The sequence below is a fragment of the Zalophus californianus genome, chromosome 12, assembly GCF_009762305.2.
Source record: "Zalophus californianus isolate mZalCal1 chromosome 12, mZalCal1.pri.v2, whole genome shotgun sequence".
Classification (NCBI taxonomy): domain Eukaryota; kingdom Metazoa; phylum Chordata; class Mammalia; order Carnivora; family Otariidae; genus Zalophus; species Zalophus californianus.
In genome coordinates this window covers 15149795-15169360 of record NC_045606.1, presented here as the reverse complement: position 1 = coordinate 15169360, position 19566 = coordinate 15149795, and the positions used below count along the sequence as shown (strand labels likewise).

The 19566-nt window shown below is 39.6% G+C and overlaps 1 gene segment (V, D, J or C); it reads right to left on the bottom strand.

Moving 5' to 3' along the window:
* The window catches only part of LOC113911689, a 49988-nt gene that overhangs the window by 14308 nt on the left and 16114 nt on the right, over positions 1-19566 (bottom strand). The window contains 1 exon segment of the C gene segment in view: positions 3840-3890. Within this exon segment, the coding sequence occupies positions 3840-3890 (51 nt within the window).

Genomic DNA, 19566 nt, shown 5'->3' with positions numbered 1-19566 from the left:
TATTTGAGAGAGAGCATGAGAGAGAGAGAGAGCACATGAGAAGGGGGAGGGTCAGAGGGAGAAGCAGACTCCCTGCTGAGCAGGGAGCCCGATGCGGGACTCGATCCTGGGACTCCAGGATCATGACCTGAGCCGAAGGCAGTCGCTTAACAAACTGAGCCACCCAGGCACCTGCTACTCATTTTTAGAAACATGTAACAATGAGTCTTAGAAATTGAAAGTATTCTGCAAATACTGACCAATTATTCTTAAGTGACCTGTAGACTAGATCATAATTAATACAATTTTATGTACTCTGCATTTAAAAAGAACTCCACTGAGTGATAATTGGAATTTGTAGAACTGACTTTTTTTAATGAATTTCTACATCCCAACCTATGCAGTAGATATTTCCATATTTAATTTCACTTAGTTCCACAACATCCACGTGAGATGGCTGTTACCTTGACAGAATGATGGATGGAAATATAGCAAATGTTAACAGAATAAGTGTCATTATACATTTTTAATACTTTATTTTTTCTCTTTTCCAATTTTTCCCTAATGGGCATGTATTATTTCTATACTGTTAAGAAAGCAATAACCAGTGAATCAAAATTTATTGGCTGAAGGATGACTACACAGAAAGTAAAAGATCCAGAATGTGGACACATTTTTCTCTACACCACACTCTCCTATGAAAAAAATTTCAGGACCTCATGAATTACATCTGTGTCACCATTATTTAATTAGATTGCTAGAATTTATATTGCAGTCAGTTGGGGAAAAAATGGAACTAGAAAGTTGCTTTTCAATTTATGAATTCATGCATGCCTATGATCACAACCAGAAAGACACCAAAATATATCACTCCTTTCACTTTTCCAATGTTTTCCCAGCCTTGTGAAGATTCTCTGAAAACATTTGACTAGATTGTATAGGGGAGAAACATCCCTGTGAGACGTTCTCCCTCATCCAGGCCAAATTTCATCCCTAGGCTAATGAAGAATGAACAAATTTACTAGTCTGAATTTGGAAAAAAACAAACCCAGCTTATGCCATTCCTGGATACATTTATGCAGTTAAATATGTCAATACCTAATACGAATCACATTCAGACAAAATGGCAAGTTTATCAATTTTTTGTTCATTCTTTTCCTGTGGTTACTTTTTGGAATCTAATAAATAAGATACACAAATTTCTTTACAAATGTTTCAACACAGAAATCCCTAAGGGATTAACAGCTCCACCCTGTAGAGACCCTCAGTTGCTCTAGCTTGTTAGCTCCTTGTTAATCTCCTCCATTCTAGCTCAGGCAGCAACTCCCCCTAGGACTGGGACAGAGTCAACTACCTCTCCAAGTAACCCACTGCTATTTATGACTAAACTGGGAACAAATCCTAGAATTCTGAGCCAACACCAGCACCTAGCCTGCCCTCCCTGCATCACCTACCTCCTCTCCCTACCTTAAGGGAAGAATTAAAATATTTTACCTGTAATCCTGAGCAATGTGCCAGGACCAAACACTTTGTTCTTCCACCAGCTATTCCATGTACACTGTCTGAAAAGCTTTTACAGAAATCTCCCTGTGTGCTTCTTTTAAAATTGTGTCCATATTTTTCCAATATTTATATAAATATATATAGATAGACATTGCTAACATTAAACAAAGATAAATCTCAAGCAAAATCACATTAGATATGAACGTAGTCAAGAATGGATGAACTGACAACTCTCAGACTGGGCAACGTGGGTCTGTCTTTCCCATCTCACTCACATGCATTGGAGAGTCTGATTTTACCTTTTCTCACCATGTTCCTGAAACTTCTAAATCTTTTTTCTTAAAAGGTTTTCATGTGTCATATCAGTTCTTTTCCTAGAGTGTAATTTACAGTTACTACTTCTGTGACTTTAACAGAGGAACAAAAATAGACAATATATTTTAATATTTAATAGATGAATGTTCAATATTTTATAGGTTTTTTTAAATTTCTGCACATTGAAGGGCAGACATCTGGTTTGATTTTAACATAAGTTCTTTCCAGATTTCAGTCCTCACTGATACTAGAACAGATGAGTTGTTACAGAGTGTGAAATATTAATGATGATCTCATTTATTCCTGAAAGACTGTTCCTTTGAACTTGAAATTACCCTACCAAGTTCCAGGATATGGACTTACAATTCTGAGCTGCCCACCAGAGGATCCTGTTTGGTTTGCTCTCTCTGCAGCTGTCCAGCAGGAGTGCAAAGGCAGCTCTAAGTTCTGCAGCTGAGTCCTGCATGTAATACAACTGCTCCCTTTCTTCTGCCAGCTTCCATATTTCCAGCAAATTTGATGCCAATACAGAAAGATTGAATTGAATGGTAACAAAAGGACTTGCAGTTTATAGAAATACCCTAAGAATCACATTGTGAGAATTTAATAAATGATTATTCAACATATCATTCAACATAATAAATAAATGACTAACTTGAAGTCTTGGGGGGAAGAGAGGCAATGTTAGTGCCATGATTAGAAGCAGAAGCATTGTTTTCTGCATGAGGAGTCATACAAATTATGAGCTATTACTATTAAACATTCAACTACATAGTCTATTTAAAAGGTCAGACTACAAAGGACTGTATATTCAGAATAAAAGCATGGCTTAATGTTTCTAATAGCATATAATGGTATAGACCATGCATTATGGAACAAACAAGGAACTGTTTGGTCCCAAACTTTGGCATAGTAACTAGCCATGTGAATGTAAGTAAATAACTGAACTCTCTAAGCCTCGGTTTCCCCATCAGTGAAATTAGAATAAGAAAATTTCCTGTATAGTACTCTTAAGAATTGAGATAAGGCACAGAAACCAGGCAGTATGATATCTGACTCTCAATAAATATTAGCTAATAGTATTATTGTCTTTAATCAGATGGTTTGGGGGCCCTTTATCAAATTTTCCACTAAACAAATATATGGATTTTATAAGCAATAAGTATTTATTATATAAATTAGAGAAAGCAAAAGAGCTCATGAATCCGACATTCTATGTGGCTGGCAACCACAGGCCAAAATACATGAGGTTCAATCAAGCCGCAATCTAGAATACTTATCCACTAGGCTACAAACTTTTTGAGTGTTGGGGCTGTGTCTTGGGTACCCTTTTACCTCTAGCTTCCATCATAGAAACTGTCTTCAATAAATGAAAAAACAAGGATGTAAAACCATGCTGACAGCTTCTTTTCATGGATTCTGGAACTGAAAGAGTTTACTGAGCTCACAAATTCCATTAAACTGGACCATCTCTAGGCAATATCACAAGAGCCGCAATAGCTCAATTTTTTACTAAATTGAGCCTACCCACCAAGAAACTAGAGTAATAATAATGTGTTTATTTATTGATGTTCTATAGTCATCTACTGTGAGTTAAATTTTTTCCACTGCTCTTAAAGATGAAATCAGAAGCAATCATAGAGTTTTTGTGGGTTATTACAGAAAGGAACACTATTCATTAAGAAAGGAGCACTATTAATACTACAGGTACTTCATCAAAGTGTTTCTCACTTAAAAGGCCACCTACATGAATATCATCTTGAACCAATAACTTACACAAATATATCACAGACAAGGTCACAGAAATATTGTAATTTCAGGCCTGCATCTATACCTTTATGTACATATTTTCTAAAAGTAGAATTTCAATCTGCTTGCAAGCAGGGAAGTAAATAAACCATTTACAAAGTAGTTTTGTTTCATATATAGCGACCAGTAGCTGCAAAATTGTGTCCAAATGCTAAGTTGATTCTACATTGTTTTTTCTAAAAAGCATCTCTCAGTATATTTCCACAGGATATAAAAAGAGCAAAGTTACTTACCAGGAGGAGTTACTATGAACTTAGTTCCTTCTACAAATATCTTGATCCAGCCTGGTTAGAGGTTATCACACTGGCTAGAGCTTCTACAAAAATATAAGCCTTCTCCTGAGGCTGTCAGGGCCAACAGGTAGAAACTTTGTACTGGCAATTTGCTCTTTTGAGGTCATTAAAAGTCCTTGAATATAGGCTTCATGGCATCTGATATTTTATGTTCCTCAGATTAATTGATCTAAATGTCTGTTTTGATGGAGGCAGCAATCATGGAAAACTGCGAATAGAAAATGGATATGATGAGAGCAAAGAAAAATAAACAGAAAGAGAGAGAGGAAAGAAGGAGGGAGCAAAGGAAAGAAAGAAGGAAAAAAGAAAGAAAGGGTGGAAGGAGAGAAGGAAGGAAGGAAGGGATAGAGAGGCAACAGATAGAGAGGAAAGGGAGGGAGGGAGAGAGAGAGAGAAAGAAAGGGAGAAAGAAAGAAAGTGAAAGAAAAAACAAAAGAAAGAAAAAGAAGCTCAGGACTAACTGGTCATCCAATGACTTTTCTAAATTACCAGAAACAGTGTTCAGAGAATTAAGAGACTTTGATTTCCAGGTGCTCAAGTGTGTGAAACTGCTCAGAGATGCATCAAAGGAAACCTCTTCTGTTCTCACAAACACCAGGCCTACTGTGTCAGCAGTTTAGGATTGTATTTCTGAAGATGATACGCTTCACTAACTGAAAAGGTGAACATGCCAATAGAAATATACTTGAGAAATGTAAACAATGGTCTCCACTTTTAGTAAGCCACTTTTGCCATTTGACAACACAAATTTTTTTCAGGGAAAGCAAAATGAGAAAATACTTTCTGTGATGACTATATTTTCCTCGAATAAAAGAAGAAATTTGAGGAATTCTATCTCCCACAGAAAAATAGATTCCTTATTAAAACTCAACTTGGGATTGCTTGCAAATACCAGGGGTTTTCTGTATTTTTAAAAATACTTCCCAGTGTCATATTTATTCCTTCTCTTTTGTAACTGCTGTCTTTACAACAGGAAAACATCTGCATTTCTACTTTACAGCTGTCTCTTTTAAAATAAACTGTGCAAATGGACTTTGCCATCACAAAAAAATAAATAAATAAAAAATAAAACTCAACTTGGAAAACAAACCCAGTTCTCTGATATGTTGAAAGAAGAAGCCTCTTGGAAGCTATTCTGTGATCTTTGGAAAAACAGCTGTAGCCCTGCCTCTATGGATAACTAGCTTTGGACAAGGCATTTGCCATCGCTGGACCCCCACATCCCATTTGATGTGTGGGCATTGATTGACCTACGTATGTCCAAAGGGCCCTTCCTGTTCCAACAGCTTATAAACCTGTGATTAAGAGCAGGAAAGGGGGAGGGAGGAGCAAGATGGCGGAGGAGTAGGAGAACTAAATTTCATCTGGTCTCAGGAATTCAGCTAGAGCACTATCAAGCCATTCTGAACACCTACAAACTCAACAGGAGATCGAAGAAAAGAATAGCAGCAACTCTCTGAACAGAAAAGCGACCGCTTTCTGGAAGGTAGGACGTGCGGAGAAGTGAATCTGAGGCGATATTCAGGGAGATAGATGGTGGGGGAGGGGGGCCTCCGTCAGCCGCTACTGGCAAGGGATAGAGCAGCAGAGCACAAAATCAGAACTTTGAGAAGTCTGCTGCGCTGAGGGACGTCGCTCCAGTGGCTAAGCGGGGGTGTGGAACCCTTGTGGGACAGTGTGGTCTCAAGACCCTTGGGGTCACAGAAAGACCAGGGGTGCCTCAGAGTGGCAGAGCTCCCATGTATCAGAGTGGGGAAGCTGGCTGCAGAGATGGAGCTAGGGAGTGGGCTCTCAGCTCGGGGTTGCCATAAACCATGATCCGTGGCACAGTCGGGCCACTGCTCTTCCAGCAGGGACCCAACAAGTGGCAGATCCGGGGAGACTCCCCTTCCTCCCCTGGGAGGACTGGTGCAGAAGTGCACCGCAGGAGTCTGCTGGGTTTAGAGACTCCAAATGGGGTCGTGTGCCAGAGATAGAAATGCTCGGTCACAGGCCGTGTGAGCACGGAGTGCGGCCAGAGACCGGGGAGATGGGAGTGATTGACTGCTTTTATCAGGGGGTTCACTGAGGAGTGGGGCCCCAAGTTCTCAGCTCCTCAGGGTGGAGATTGGGAGGCCACCATTTTCACTCTCATCCTCCAAAGCTATAAGGAAAGCTTGCAGGGAAAAAAGCTCCCGAGAGCAAACCCGAGCAGATTACTTAGCCTAGACCAGGCAAGGGTGGGGCAATTCCGCGTCCGGCAAAGACATTTGGGAACCACGGCAACAGGCCCCTCCCCCAGAAGATCAGCAAGAACAGCCCACCAAGACCAAATTTACCCATCAATGAGAATGGCAGAACTCCAGCGCTAGAGGAATACTGCACATAGAATTCATGACTTTTTCACATGATTCTTTAGTCTTTCAAAGTTAATTTTTTTAACGTTCTTTTTCTTTTTTTTTTGAAATTTCTTTTTCCCTTTTTCAACAAACATCTTATCAATCCCTTTTTAAAAAAATCTTTTTTATTTTTCATTTTTAGAGTCATATTCTATCCCTTCATAGTACTTAACCTTATTTTTGGTATATATATATAAGTTCCTCTCTCTTTAAAATTTTGGGATAAAGATTCTTCTAACAGACCAAAATACACCCTAAATCTCTAGTGTATGGCTTTCTTCTAGTCTCCTGCCTGATCACATTCTCTCCCCCCCTTTTTTTTAATCCTCTTCTTTCTTTTTTCAAACAACTTCTTATCTTATCAACTCCTTTTATAAAGTCTTTTTTAATTTTCATCTTTACACTCATATTCCATCCCTTCATCATATTAACCCTTATTTTTGTACATATATGTTTTTCTTTCTTTAAAATTTTGGGAGGCACTTTCTTCTAACAGACCAAAATACACCCAAAATCTAGTGTGTAGCACTGATCTATGCACCAGCCTGATCACATTTGATCATATTCTATTTTTTGTTTCTGTTTTCATTTTTGTTTGTTTGTTTTTATCTTTTTATTTTCTTTTTTCTTTCTTTCCCTTTCTTTTGCCCTGGTTTCAGATATCTTCTGATTGTTTAGTGGGAGTGTTTTCTGGGGACACTCTTACCCTGTTAGCATTTTATTCTCTCATTCATCTATTCTCCCCTGGACAAAATGACAAGATGGACAAAATCACCTCATAAAAAAGGACAAGAAGCAGTACTGACTCCAGGGACCTAATCAATATGGACATTAGTAAGATGTCCGAACTAGAGTTCAGATTGATGATTTTAAAAGATACTAGCTGGGCTTGAAAAAAGCATGGAAGACATTAGAGAAACCCTTTCTGGAGAAATAAAAGAAATAAAATCTAACGAAGTCAAATTCAAAAAGGCTATTAATGAGGTGCAATAAAAAATGGAGGCTCTAACTGCTAGGATAAATGAGGCAGAAGAGAGAATTAATGATATAGAAGACCAAATTATGGAAAATAAAGAAACTGAGAAGAAGAGAGATAAACAACTACTGGATCAAGAGGACAGAATTCGAGAGATAAGTGATACCATAAGATGAAAAAACATTAGAATAATTGGGATCCTAGAAGAATATACCAGAAGGTATATTGGAGCAAATTACAGCAGAGAACTTCCCGAATTTGGGAAAGGAAACAGGCATCAAAATCCAGGAGGCAGAGACAACCCCCCCTTAAAAGCAATACAAATAGGTCAAAACCCTGACATCTAATAGTAAAACTTACGAGTCTCAGCAACAAAGAGAAAATCCTGAAAGCAGCTTGGGAGAAGAGATCTATAACCTAGAATGGTAGAAACATGAGATTGGCACAGACCCATCCACAGAGACCTGGCAGGCCAGAATGGACAGGCATGATATATTCAGAGCACTAACTGAGAAAAATATGCAACCAAGAATACTGTATCTAGCAAGGCTGTCATTGAAAATAGAAGGAGAGATAAAAAGCTTCCAGAACAAACAAAAAATAAAGGAATTTGCAAACATGAAACCGGGCCTCCAAGAAATATTGAAAGGGGTCCTCTAAGCAAAGAGAGAGCCTAAAAGCAGCAAAGATCAGAAAGAGAGAGCCTAAAAATGACATAGACCAGAAAGGAACACAAACAATATACAGTAACAGTCACCTTACAGGTAATACAATGGCACTAAATTCATATCTTTCAATAGTTACCCTGAATGTAAATGGGTGAGATGCCCCAATCAAAAGACACAGGCTATCAGATTGGATAAAAAAAAACCAAGACCCATCGATATGCTGTCTGCAAGAGACTCATTTTAGACCCAAAGACACCCCCAGATTGAAAGTGAGGGGATGGAAAACGATTTACCATGCTAATGGACACCAAAAGAAAGCTAGGGCAGCAATCCTTATATCAGACAAATTAGATTTTAAACCAAAGACTGTAATAAAAGATGATGAAGGACATTATATTCTACTTAATGGGTCTATCCAACAAGAAGATCTAACAATTGTAAATATCTATGCCCCTAACATGGGGGCAGCCAATTTTATAAGGCAATTAATAACCAAAGGAAAGGAACATGGACAACAATACAATAATAGTGGGGGACTTTAACACCCCCCTCACTGAAATAGAGAGATCATCTAAGGAAAAGATCAACAAGGAAATAAAGACTTTAAATGGCACACTGGACCAAATGGACTTCACAGACATATTCAGAACATTCCATCCTAAAACAATGGAACACACATTCTTCTCTAGTGCCCATGGAACATTCTCCAGAATAGATTGCATCCTAGGTCACAAATCAGGTGTCAACTGCTACCAAAAGATTGGGATAATTCCCTGCGTATTTTCAGACCATAATACTTTGAAACTGGAACTCAACCATAAGAGGAAAGTCAGAAAGAACTCAAATACATGGAGGCTAAAGAGCATCCTACTAAAGAATGAATGGGTCAACCAGGAAAATAAAGGAGAATTAAAAAAGTTCATGGAAACAAATGAAAATGAAAACACAACTGTTCAAAATCTTTGGGATGCAGCAAAGGCCGTCCTAAGAAGAAACTATAGAGCAATACAAGCTCAAGAAACAAGAAAGTTCTCAAATACACAACCTAATCCTACACCTAAAGGAGCTGGAGAAAAAACAGCAAATAAAGCCTAAACCCAGCAGGAGAAGAGAAATAATAAAGATCAGAGCAGAAATCAATGAACTAGAAACCAAAAGAACAGTAGAACAGATCAACGAAACTAGGAGCTGGTTCTTTGAAAGAATTAACAAGATTGATAAACCCCTGGCCAGACTGATCAAAAAGAAAAGAGAAATGACCCAAATCAACAAAATCATGAATGAAAGAGGAGAGATCACAACCAACACCAAAGAAATACAAACAATTATAAGAACATATTACAAGAAATTGTATGGCGGCAAATTAGATAATCTGGAAGAAATGGATGCATTCCTCGAGACGTATCAACTACCAAAACTGAACCAGGAGGAAATACAAAACCCGAACAGACCTATAACCACTAAGGAAATTGAAGCAGTTATCAAAAATCTCCCAAGAAAGAAAAGCCCAGGGCCAGATGGCTTCCCAGGGGAATTCTACCAAACATTTAAGAAGAATTAATACCTATTCTTCTGAAACTGTTCCAAAAAATAGAAATGGAAGGAAAACTTCCAAACTCGTTTTATGAGGCCACCATTACCTTGATCCCCAAACCTGACAAAGACCCCATCAAAAAGGAAAATTACAGACCAATATCCTTGATGAACACGGATGCAAAAATTCTCACCAAAATAGTAGCCAATAAGATACAACAGCACATTAAAAGGATCTTTCACCACGACCAAGTGGGATTCATCCCTGGGCTGCATGGTTGGTTTAACAACTGCAAATCAATCAATGTGTTACAATACATTAATAAAAGAAAGAACAATGACCATATGATCCTCTCAATAGATGCAGAAAAAGCATTTGACAAAGTACAGCATCCTTTCTTGATCAAAACTCTTCAGAGTATAGGGATAGAGGGTACATACCTCAATATCATAAAAGCCATCTATGAAAAACCCACAGCGAATATCATGCTCAATGGGGAAAAGCTGAGAGCTTTTCCCCTAAGGTCAGGAATGCAGCAGGGATGTTCCCTATCACCACTGCTCTTCAACATAGTATTAGATGTCCTAGCCACAGCAATCAGACAACAAAAAGAAATCAAAGGCATCCAAATTGGCAAAGAAGAAGTCAAACTCTCACTGTTTGCAGATGATATGATATTTTATGTGGAAAACCCAAGGGGACTAGGAAAGATGGCGGAGGAGTAGGGGATCCTATTTCAACTGGTCCCCAGACCACTCTGAGCACCCACAAAACCAGCCTGAGATGTAAGAAGATCTTGATTTATACAAACAGAATATCACAGGTGGTTGGTTTCAAGGTACGAAGCGGGGAACCGTGATTCCGTGGGCAGATCAGAGGATAAATGGCAGCGGGAGGGTGCCTGGCCATGGGGATCCTACACCACCGCTGAGGGACAGCCTCGCGCACTGGGGACTGGGCACAGACTCACAGACCGGTAGAGGTAGGGAAAGGACTTTAGGGCAGCCCCTGGGATAGAAAACTGGAGCAGCGGTGTTGTGCATGTGATTTGGAGGCAGCCAGCGGTTTTAGAAGCACAAAGGGCAGAGACGTGCCCTGACCCGGAGGCAGGACTGGGAGCGCCGCGGAGGGGCCCACAACCCAGGCCGCTGCAGGTTATAGCAGCATGGACAGAAATGGAGACAGTGTGGCCTGGAGAGCCCACTGAAGGACAGACTGCAGTCTCTTTGTTCTGAGGCAGAGTGTTCAAAAAAGTCTCTTCTGCTCTGACTCACAGAAGAGACATGGAAGCCACCAGAGAACAAAAGCCCCAAAAACTGATTCCCATGGAGCCCATTCCCCACCACAAGGGGGCAGGGCAACTCTGCCAAAACAGGGTTGCCTGAGTAAGAGCGCGGCAGGCCCCTCCCCCAGAAGACAGGCTGAGTAAACAAGAGGCCAGCAATACTAAGGTCCCAAGAAAACAGGTGCATCTTGCTGGGGTTCTGGTCAATAATTTGGACTCTATACATTCCCTCAACCACCCATCAAGAGAATGACTAGGAGGAGGAGCCCCCAAAATAGAAAAGATTCAGAGATTATGACTTATGCTGCAGATTTACAAATGAATGCAGATATAACCAAGATGTCGGAGATGGAATTCAGGCTAGCAATTGTGAAGACAATGGCTAGAATGGAGAAATCAATTAAAAGCAACATAGAATCTCTAAGGGCAGAAATGAAAGCTGAACTGGCAGAACATAAAAATGCTATCAGTGAGATCCAATCCAATGTAGATAATCTAACAGCTAGGGTAGCTGAGATAGAAGAATGAATAAGTGACCTGGAAGACAATATAATAGATAAAAAGGGAAAAGAGGAGGCCAGGGGAAAACAACTCAGAATCCATGAAAATAGAATTAGAGAATTAAGTGACACCATGAAACATTCCAATGTCAGAATAATTGGAATCCTGGAGGGAGTGGAGAGAGAGAGCAGACTAGAAGATGTATTTGAGCAAATAGTAGTGGAGAATTTCCCTAATCTGGGGAATGAAACAAACATTCGCATCCTATAGGCAGAGAGGACCCCTCCAAGATCAAGGAAAACAGGCCAACACTCCAGTATGTAATAGTAAAACTTCCAAATCTTAAAACCAAGGAAACCATCTTAAGGGAAGTTAGGGGGAAGAGATTCCTTACATACAGAAGGAGGAACATCAGAATAACATCAGACTTATCCACAGAGAACTGGCAAGCCAGAAAGGCCTGGCAAGACATATTCAGGGTACGAAATGAGAAGAACATGCAGCCAAGAACATTTTATCTGAGAAGGCTGTCATTTAGAATGGATGGAGAGATGCAGAGCTTCCACGACTGGCAGAAACTGAAAGAATATGTGTCCACTAAGCTGGCCCTGCAAGAAATATTTAGGGGGGTTCTATAAAAGGAGAAAGACCCCAAGAGTAATATACAACAGAAATTTAGAGGGACAATCTATAAAAACAAGGTCTTCACAGGCAACATGATGACAATTAATTCATATCTTTCAATAATCACTCTCGATGTGAATGGCCTAAACACTCCCATAAAACGGCACAGGGTTGCAGATTGGATAAAAAGACAGGACCCATCCATATGCTGTCTACAAGAGACTCATTTTGAACCTAAAGATACATCCAGACTGAAAGTGAAGGGATGGAGATCCATCTTCCCTGCCAGCGGACCTCAAAAGAAAGCCTGGGTAGCAATTCTTATATCAGACAAATTAGATTTTAAACTAAAGTCTGTAATTAGAGACACAAAAGGACACTATATCATTCTTAAAGGGTCTATCCAACAAGAAGACCTAACAATTGTAAATATCTATGCCCCCAACATGGGAGCATACATCTACATAAGCCAACTGTTAACCAAAATAAAGTCATATTGATAACAATACGTTAATTGTAGGAGACCTCAATACTCCACTTTCATCAATGGACAGATCATCTAAGCAGAAAATTAACAAGGAAACAAGAGCTTTGAATGACACACTGGACCAGATGGACCTCATAGATATATACAGAACATTCCACCCTAAACAACAGAATACTCATTCTTCTCGAGCACACGTGGAACTTTCTCCAGAATAGACCACATACTGGGTCACAAATCAAGTCTCATCCGATACCAAAAGATTGACATTATTCCCTGTGTATCCTCAGAGCATAATGCTTTAAAACTGGAACTCAATCATAAGAAAATTTTGGAAGAAATTCAAACACTTGGAAGCTAAAGACCACTCTGCTCAAGAATGTTTGGGTCAACCAGGAAATCAAAGAAGAACTTAAACAATTAATGGAGATCAATGAGAATGAAAACACATCGGTCCAAAACCTATGGGATACTGCAAAGGCAGTCCTTAGGGGGAAATACATAGCCATCCAAGCCTCACTCAAAAAAACAGAAAAGTCCTAAATTCACCAACTCACTCTACACCTTAAAGAACTAGAGAAAAAGCAACAAACAATGCCTAAGCCACGCAGTAGAAGAGAAATAATTAAAATTAAAGCAGAGATCAATGAATTAGAAACCAGGAACACAGTAGATCAGATCAATGAAACCAGAAGTTGGTTCTTTGAAATAATTAATAAGATCGATAAACTACTGGCCAGACTTATCCAAAAGAAAAAAGAAAGGACCCAAATTAATAAAATTATGAATGAAAAGGGAGAGTTCACGACTAACACCAAGGAAATTGAAACAATTATTAAAAATTAGTATCAACAACTATATGCCAATAAACTGAGCAATCTGGATGAAATGGAGGCCTTCCTGGAAACCTATAACCTGCCAAGACTGAAACAGGAAGAAATTGACAATCTGAATAAGTCAATAACCAGTAACGAGATTGAAGCAGTGATCAAAAACCTCCCAAAAACAAGAGTCCAGGGCCTGATAGATTCCCTGGGGAATTCTACCAAACATTCAAAGAAGAAATAATACCTTTTTTACTGAAGTTGTTTCAAAAAATAAAAACAGAGGAAAACTTCCAAACTCATTCTATGAGGCCAGCATTACCTTAATCCCCAAACCAGGCAAAGACCCCATCAAAAAGGAGAATTTCAGACATATATGCCTGAAGAATATGGATTCCAAAATCCTCAACAAAATCCTAGCTAATAGGATCCAACAATACATTAAAAGGATCATCCACCACGACCAAGTGGGATTTCTCCCTGAGATGCAAGGGTGGTTCAACATTTGCAAATCAATCAATGTGATAGAACACATTAATAAGAGGATAGAGAAGAACCATATGGTCCTCTCAATTGAAGCAGAAAAAGCATTTGACAGAATACAGCATCCTTTCCTGATTAAAACTCTTCAGAGTATAGGGATAGAGGGAACATTCCTCAAATTCATAAAATCCATCTATGAAAAACCCAGAGCGAATATCATCCTCAATGGGGAAAAGCTGAGAGCCTCTCCCTTAAGATCAGGAACATGTCAAGGATGCCCACTCTCGCCACTATTGTTCAACATAGTACTAGAAGTCCTAGCAACAGCAATCAGACAACAAAAAGAAATCAAAGGTATTCAAATTGGCAAAGAAGAATTCGAACTCTCTCTTTTCGCAGACTACATGTTACTTTATGTGGAAAACCCAAAAGACTCCACCCCCAAATAAAAGAACTCTTACAGCAATTCAGTAATGTGGCAGGATACAAAATCAATGCAAAGAAATTAGTTGCTTTCTTATACGCTAACAACACAACTGTAGAAAGAGAAATGAGAAACAATTCCGTTTACTATAGCACCAAAAACCATAAGATACCTCGGAATAAACCTAACCAAAGAGGTAAAGGATCTATATTCTAGGAACTACAAAACACTCATGAAAGAAATTGAAGAAGACACAAAAAGATGGAAAAATATTCCATGCTCATGGATCGGAAGAATAAACATAGTTAAAATGTCTATGCTACCCAGAGCAATCTATACATTCAATGCCATCCTGATCAAAATTCCAATGACATTTTTCAAAGTGCTGGAACAAAAATCCTAAAATTTGTATGGAATCAGAAAAGACACCGAATCACCAAGGAAATGTTGAAAAAGAAATACAAAGCAGGGGTCATCACATTGCCCGATTTCAAGCTATATTACAAAGCTATGATCACCAAGACAGCATGGTACTGGCACAAAAACAGACACATAGACCAATGGAACAGAATAGAGAGCCCAGATATGGTCCCTCAACTCTATGGTCAAATAATCTTTGACAAAGCAGGAAAAAATATGCAATGGAAAAAAGACAGTCTCTTCAATAAATGGTGCTGGGAAAATTGGACAGCCACATGCAGAAGAATGAAACTCAACCATTCTCTAACACCATTCACAAAGATAAACTCAAAGTGGATGAAAGACCTCAATATGAGAAAGGAATCCATCAACATCCTAGAGGAGAACATAGGCAGTAACCTCTTTGACATCGCCCACAGCAACTGCTTTCAAGATACATCTCCAAAGCTAGTGAAATGAAATCAAAAATGAACTTTTGGGACTTCATCAAGATAAAAAGCTTCTGCCCAGCAAAGGAAACAGTCAACAAAACAAAGAGGCAACCCACGGAATGGGAGAAGATATTTGCAAATGACACCACAGATAAAGGGCTGGTATCCAAGATCTATAAAGAACTTCTCAAACTCAACACCCAAAAAACAAATAATCAAGTCAAAAAATGGGCAGAAGACATGAAAAACACTTCTCTGAAGAAGACATACAAATGGCTAACAGACACATGAAAATATGTTCATCATCATTAGGCATCAGGGAAATTCAAATCAAAACCACATTGAGATACCACATTACACCAGTTAGAATGGCAAAAATGGACAGGGAAAGAAACAACAAATGTTGGAGAGGTTGTGGAAAAGGGGGAACCCTCTTACACTGTTTTTGGGAATGCAAGTTGGTACAGCCACTTTGGATAACAGTGTGGAGGTTCCTCAAAAATTTTAAAATAGAGCTACCCTATGACCCAGCAATTGCACTCCTGGGTATTTACCCCAGACACAGATGTAGTGGAAAGAAGGGCCATATACACCACAATGTTCATAGAAGCAAGGTCCACAATAGCCAAAATGTGGAAGGAGCTGAGATGCCCTTCAACAGATGAATGGATAAAGAAGATGTGGTCCATATATACAATGGAATATTACTCAGCCATCAGGAAGGATGAATACCCAACTTTTACATCAACATGGATGGGACTGGAGGAGATTATGCTAAGTGAAATAAGTCAAGCAGAGAAAGTCAATTATCATATGGTTTCATTTATTTGTGGAACATCAGGAATAGCGTGGAGGACATTAGGAGAAGGAAGGGAAAAATGAAGGGGGGGGAAATCGGAGGGAGAGAGACTATGGACTCTGAGAAACAAACAGGGTTTTAGAGGAGAGGGGGATGGGGTATGGGTTAGCACGGTTATGGGTATTAAGGAGGGCACGTACAGCATGGAGCGCTGGGTGTTAAAGAAAACAATGGATCGTGGATCACCACATCAAAAACTAATGATGTATTGTAGGTGATTAACATAACATAATAAAAAAATTTTTAAAAGTCAGTTAGTATGGGGAGGATGGATATTTAGCAAAGGGTCACTGAGGAAACACTGAGAAATAGGGAAACAAAATTAAAATAGGGGTGCCTGGGTGGCTCAGTCATTAAGCATCTGCCTTCGGCTCAGATCATAATCCCAGATGGCTCAGATCGAGCCATGCATCAGGCTCCCTGCTCAGCAGGAAACCCTGCTTCTCCCTCTCCCCACTCCCCCTGCTTGTGTTCCCTCTCTTGCTGTGTCTTTCTCTGTCAAATAAATAAATAAAATCTTTAAAAAAAATAAAAAATAAAATAAAACAAAATAAAAATAAATGTCACTCACAGTATATCATTGAGGGCAATGATTGACAAACTTCTTCTGTAAAGGGCCAAATAGTCAACATTTTAGGCTTTGTGGGTCTCTGTTGCAACTACTCAACTCTGTCTTTGTAGTGGAAAGAGCTACAGAAGATTTGTAAGCGTATGGTCAAGATTGTGTTTCAATAAAACTTTATTTACAAAACTAGGACTTGCCTGGTGTGGGCAGAATTTGTGGACCCACTGTTCCATGGTAAATACTATTGCCATTATGGTTAATTGTAGCTTTTTAGTTTTTCTTTTTTTTTCAGAGTGTTACAGAGTATTATTAGTATTAGTATATTAGTATAGTAGTATTAGATGGGAAAATATAAATATATAAACATATTACGTGTTATATACACAATTATATTTTATATTCTTATATAAATAATCTCATTATTAAATGTAAAACCAAAAAAAATGCTGACTTCATTAGTGCTGGAAATACTGACTCTACCTTTGGCCCTCCATCTTGATCAAGTCCTCTCTTGGGGCAACATGTTCTGGATTCCCTGGAAATTTTAGAAGTGGTGACGGACCAAGGCCCCAACCTGAGGAAATTTGCTCTGCCCCTTAATAAATTTGTAAACTTGACATACAGTTCTTCTAAAAACAGGTTTTTGACAGCCACATAGTATCTTGTCACTTCAGAGCCACATAGATAAGGCTGTCCTTTCCCTCCTGTCATCACTGTAGTGTCTCATGGTTGTTGTGTGTTGGAAAGTCAGGGTGACTCCATCTCCCCATGTGGCCAATTCAATCCATTCTGCACTGCTCTTTTGAGAATTAAATAAAATAATCTGTGTAAAATATTTAGCACAGATACTGTGAGAAGCTTAATCCCTCTTTTCATTCACTTCTTTTTATAAAAAAGGATTTTATTTATTTATTTGAGTGAGAGGGAAAGTAAGAGAGATCACAGAGGGAGAAAGAGAAGCAACTTACTGCTGAGTGGAGAGCCTGATGCAGGGCTCGACCCCGGGAACCCTGAGATGATGACCTCAGCTGAAGGCAGACACTTAACCAACTGAGCCAACGAGGCACCCTTCATTCACTTCTTTCTAGAAAGTGTTCATTGTTCTCTGACTCCATATTTCATTCAGGGGTCTTCTTACCTTCTTTCTGTAGATGTGTTAGGGGACAGGTGAAGCCTTGTTGAGACCCAGGCCTTCAGGTTTCTCCCCCTGGAACTCACCCCAGTCAAGAATCATGATGGGCAGGGTGTGGGACACAAAATCCTGAGTTTGCCCCGGGGAAGGTTCTGACACTGCTGTGGCAGGAATTCATTCTGCTTCCATAGCATCTCTGCACTTGATAGCACCACCTGATTCCTAGAAGGAGAAACAGAGAATGAAGGTGTTGTCATGATCTCAGGAACCAGAGGTAAACTGCATGCATCGTGATTACGTGCTCAGATATCCAAGTTACCAAAAGTATCAAGTTCTTCTGAAGTAAAGATCTTATCTCAACATTTGCAAGTGGACTCTAAGGAGGTGGGGGAGGAGGTTTTGTAATTTCACACAATACTTTTGGTTATCACTATTTGTTGAAAACTGGCAACCATCCAGCTACTAATTACAGAATTTTATTCTCAATCATGATTTTTAAATTTATTAATTTGTGAGAGGCCTTTGCCATCTTTTCTTTACAGATAAAGGGAGTATCCATTATCCTTCTTTTTAACCATCTGATACGTATTCAGGATTTTTTATTTTCTTTCCAGAACCCCAGAGAACAAGGTTTTAGAGGCATATCCACCATGTTGTAGGCACCTGTTGTTCTCAGGGGCCTGTTCCAATGGAGAGTGTGTGTTCCTTTTGTCCTAGTATTGACCCTGAATGTGGAGTGAGGTGCTGCTTCTATCTCTAGGATACAGGATTTATACCTTGGTGTCTCCTATGCCCAAATAACTGCCATATACTTAGGGATATAACAATCAGTAGATTCTTTCAGTAGGGCCACAGGCTGGTAGTAAAGGCATGGAATTTTTATGTTTGACAGATCATTCTACCTCTGAAAAACTGCAATGCCCATGAATAAAATTGGAAGTGATAATAAGAAATACTTATGTAATCTGTATACCCCTTTCCTGTCTTCATTTTGAGCCATTCAGATACTAGAAATCTTTCTCTACAGTGCATTAACAGACAAATGGATTTTCCTGTGAACCATTCACTCTGTATTTTCAGAGTTCCCAGACAGCCTAATTTGGTAGGATATCGGTTCAAACTGCTTTAATTTGTACCATAATTGCCGATATCATATGGGGCTCACTGTGTGAACAGAATCTAATACATTTTCCTGCCAAGCTCAGGAAATACTGCAGAGGGAGAGGCTCTGGCTGGGCACCCAGCTGTGCAGCCTCTGTGGTTGCCCATATTGAGAAGGATGTGGGTGTGGTCAGACCTGAAGATGGTTCTTGTGCAGCTTCTCTTGGCAACTCTAATGCTGTGGGTCCAAATCCAGCAGCCACAGTAGTACATGGCCCTATCTTGTTTCCTTAAGAAATTTATTTTCAAGGTCAAAGTGGAAGTTTCTTGTTCTTCCCACTTAAGTGACTCTAAGTAAGCTTTGTTGAGACAAATGTGAGATACTCTCTCCCTGATCTGGTTTACCAGTGCATGGCTCTTTTGTTAAGCCAGTGGGCACTTTCTAAGATATGTGTGCACAGTCATCTCTTGCTCTGGAAATTGATATTTCAGGTTGCTCCAGCTTTAACTGACTGTGGCCAACTGCACGCAAGGAAGGGAAATTCCCATGAAAAAAATTATATGCAAAAAGGCAACAAGAAGAATTTCTTGAGGTTTTCTGTAGACCGAAGTTCCTGGGGGACAACTCACAGGGCTGAGAGACAAGAAAATGACTGCTTTCAGCAGTGGCATTTTGTTGGTCTGGCTGGGTCCCCAGCAACAAGGTAAGAAATGTCCCTGTTAACAGGACTTGTCAGGCCAGAGGCAGGAAGGTGGGGCTGGTTCAGGTTTCTCAGAAGTGGTGGCTTAGATAGTTCCCTGGGGTTGTTCATTATCTGCCACAAATATGAGTAGTTCTGGGCCTTCCTGTGCCCTGTGAGTGCTGGGCAGACGGGGTGAGAGGGCTCCCAATCTGGAAAGAAATTCCTGGTAAATGTGTCTGTTTGGGGTGTGGCAGGATGATTCTCACACCCACTCTGCCATTCCCCTTGGAATCCC